Source organism: Magnolia sinica, chromosome 3, assembly GCF_029962835.1.
Source record: "Magnolia sinica isolate HGM2019 chromosome 3, MsV1, whole genome shotgun sequence".
Lineage (NCBI taxonomy): Eukaryota > Viridiplantae > Streptophyta > Magnoliopsida > Magnoliales > Magnoliaceae > Magnolia > Magnolia sinica.
The window spans coordinates 1,940,479-1,943,771 of NC_080575.1; the positions used below are offsets into that span (position 1 = coordinate 1,940,479).

At 37.7% G+C, this 3,293-nt stretch overlaps 1 protein-coding gene across 1 annotated transcript; it reads left to right on the top strand.

Annotated features, from left to right (window-relative positions):
• The first annotated feature begins 1,156 nt into the window (after positions 1–1,156).
• On the top strand, positions 1,157–2,445 carry LOC131239249 (uncharacterized). Its single transcript, XM_058236856.1, has 2 exons — positions 1,157–1,308; positions 1,405–2,445. Exon 2 carries the CDS (start codon positions 1,420–1,422, stop codon positions 2,065–2,067), a length of 648 nt encoding a protein of 215 aa, XP_058092839.1. The 5' UTR covers positions 1,157–1,308; positions 1,405–1,419; the 3' UTR covers positions 2,068–2,445.
• Positions 2,446–3,293: the final 848 nt, after the last annotated feature.

Sequence of the window (3,293 nt, forward strand, 5' to 3'; positions counted from 1 at the left end):
TGGAGTGAAAACACAAATATGCGCTTGATCGAGAACTTTTATACCCTTGAGAAGTTTTTAAAGGCGGACATTCAATCCCTAATGTGGGTCGTGGGTCCACTTGAGATTTAGATATGCGTCCCATGCCCTAAAATTAGCTGGAAAAACTGATAGACAACATGGATATATAGCACATATATCAAGGTGGGCCTCACATTGAGACCGACTAGCAACTAATCCGCTCCCCCTTGTGCAGGGTGGGAGTGAGCTTTGAAACATCGTTGTGTTATTTCTATATGGTGAAATTGATGAATCATTTGTATATCAATAATAGAGATCCAATGCCATAACTTTAAAGCATATCTGTTTGAGAAAAGATATTTCCAATCATTCGATGTAAAGCATGAGATTCTTGGTAGTCTTTACCTTGTACTTTCGGGAGAACTTCCAATAGAACTAAGGTTTTATCTTTAGCGTTGGTGAGGGAAGGAGACTAAGACATGTATTCAAGGCCAAAGATACTTACCCATCACACTCATCTCTTACAGAGTTTATACACGGTATGTTTCCATATTTAGCTTAATAAGCTTACTTACATATCATGATTCACGCGTCCTGTCCCAAACCTATTTGCCATTGTCACGATTATAGTGATCCCACTGAATTGCCCAATTTAAATAATTTAATGATCAGATCTAAACTGATGATTATGTGTGGCCCACCTAATAAGATTCTCACACCTTGTCCACATGAAGCCCATTTTGCAGTGATCTAGACCGTCGATCAGACACATCACCCCCTGAATGGTAGTTTCCTTTAAAATCCTAAAAATTACAAGATCCTAACTTTTAAATTGATCACCTATTTCTCATCGAATAAAGTCCGTTGATTAGTTGCATTCTTAACCATCTAGCGGAAGACCACACATCTAAAGGCGAGGATAATCCAACCTGAGAGACTTTCAGGACATCCACATCCGTACGGCGACCGATCTGATGAACAGAACCGTATTATTCCCTGAGCTGGAATGAAGCCACTGCATCTCAAATTCAAGACAATATTAAAATTTCAAATTCCAATTTTTAATATAAACCATCTTATTAAAAATAAAAAGAAGAAGACAGGTAGGTTGGTGTGGACACTAAAAAAGGACGGTGGGAAGGACCCACCATCCTACTCTTCTCTCTTATAAAAACCTAACCATCAACTCCTCATTTTCTCTCATGCAGATCTCTCCTTCTTCTTTCTTCTTTCTTCTTCTTCTTCTTCTCTACTAATAACTTAAAGAAGAGTAGTACACTGCCACTGTCTAATATAATCTTTCTTCAGGTAATTGATTTTGTTAAGAAATCTTCTTCTCTGGCGATCTTAACATCTTATTCGTTTGAAAGCATAAATTCAAATCTTTTATTGTTTGTTCTTCAGAGTCCCTTCTCCGAGATGGAAGCGCATTCGCCTGTCATGTCAGGCATAGGCCGAAAGCTATGGAATTTCCTGAGAATCGCCTTTTACATGATGAGGAAAGGTATCATTTCAAAGCGAAAGCTTATAATGGATATGAATTTGATGATGAAGAGTAGAAAAGTCATCGGAAAAAGGGGCTTCGGGAATCTGATCTTCCATCAATCAAGAAGTGCCATGACACCGCGTTATGGCCCACGTGAGTATGAATTCTCGTGTAGCAACAGCCCAAATCCTGTTCTCTTCCACACGTCCAAGCGCAAGAATCACTACTTCCCCTGTATCAATGTACATGACGATGATCTTGATGATTTCAATGAGCAGAGGACGCCGGTTATTGTATTGCCTCGAATTGAATATTCGCCGGCGTATTCCAACAATTCGAGATTCGATGGATCTGATCTAGCCGTTGGGGAGAGGTTGAGCCCCTTATTATCGCCGTTCTCGATCAGGGTGTCGAATTGCTCATGGGACGAAGAGAACGATGGTGGAATCCGGCAGGTTGATGATGAGGCGGAAGAATTCATCAGAAGATTCTACGAGCAATTGAAGGTGCAGAGCCGGACGGCGTTGTTGCAATATCAAGAGAACGAGTACCAGAACATGCTCGCGAGAGGAACTCGCTAGAGTCATACATACATCCATGCATTACATTGTCTTCGAAACCTTCCCACCATTTTTACAAGGGAGGTTGTTTTGGATTTTATTTTTTATTTTTTATTTTTATTTTTTAAATTTTCTACATTTTTATTTTCTCTTATATGTAAAAGTTGTGTTGATTTGTACATCTGATTGTATGGTATGAGTATGGGTGTATGAGTATGCACATGAGAGAATATGATTCGTTACTATTTGATTTTGAAAGGGTTTGGATGTTGGTTGTATCTTTATTTTTGTTTTTAAATGATTGTAATTCGTAAAAGTTGCTTGGTTTGAATGGGAAATGGCCGGGTGTGTGTGAAATGATGCTTTGGGTCTAACTGATTTTGGTTAGCCTTTTGAGGATCCCCATTTGTGATGGCTATTTCATTTATTGATTTTTGAACCATGATATGGTTCGTGGTTTAAACACATGAAAACATGACTGGACTGGAAATCTATCAAGCCGAGTTGAGTCCAAAGGTCTACCGAGTTTCTTGAAAACTCGTCCTAATTTTCTGAGTTCTTCATGGTGTATAGTTTAAAAGTATGAAAACTTTAGTCGACCAAAAACCCAGTCGAGTCGAGTCGACTCGAAAGCTCAGACGAGTTTTTGAAAACTCATGCCAATTTTCTGAGTTCTTTTTAGTATTATTAAATATTTATGAACATAAATAATATATAAATAATGTTGAATTCTTTTTCTTCTGAGTTTTGTCTGGTTTTGCCGGTTATTTTTGGATCTTGAGTTTTGTCCAAGTGATGAATGGATTGACTTTTTCCTCAGGTCTTGGTGAACTCTGGTGGAGTTGATCACTTGACTTGGGCAAGTCAAGTGGGAGTTTTTAATCTATAGTTTGTGAGGTGGGTTTATAAATTATGGGTGATTTTTATCTTTTGAGGTCTTCTTTTAAATAAATAAATAAATAAATAAAATAAAATTCTACATGACATTATAAAATGGGTTTTGCTAATTTCACTAGCGTGTAACCCATCCACACTCACATGGTACAACTGCAAATATTAAAGAAGGTTGGAAATAATTCTTAAATCTTCCACTTAAAAATTTAGACTTTCGTTGTTTTGGTGGACCAAAATGGGTTAAGTAACGTAGCCCACATGAGGTGCAAAATGGTCTAATTTTTAGGCTAGTGGATCTAAGACAATGTAGTTCAACCGACAGAAAGTTCATTATCTCACATGTATGAAATTGT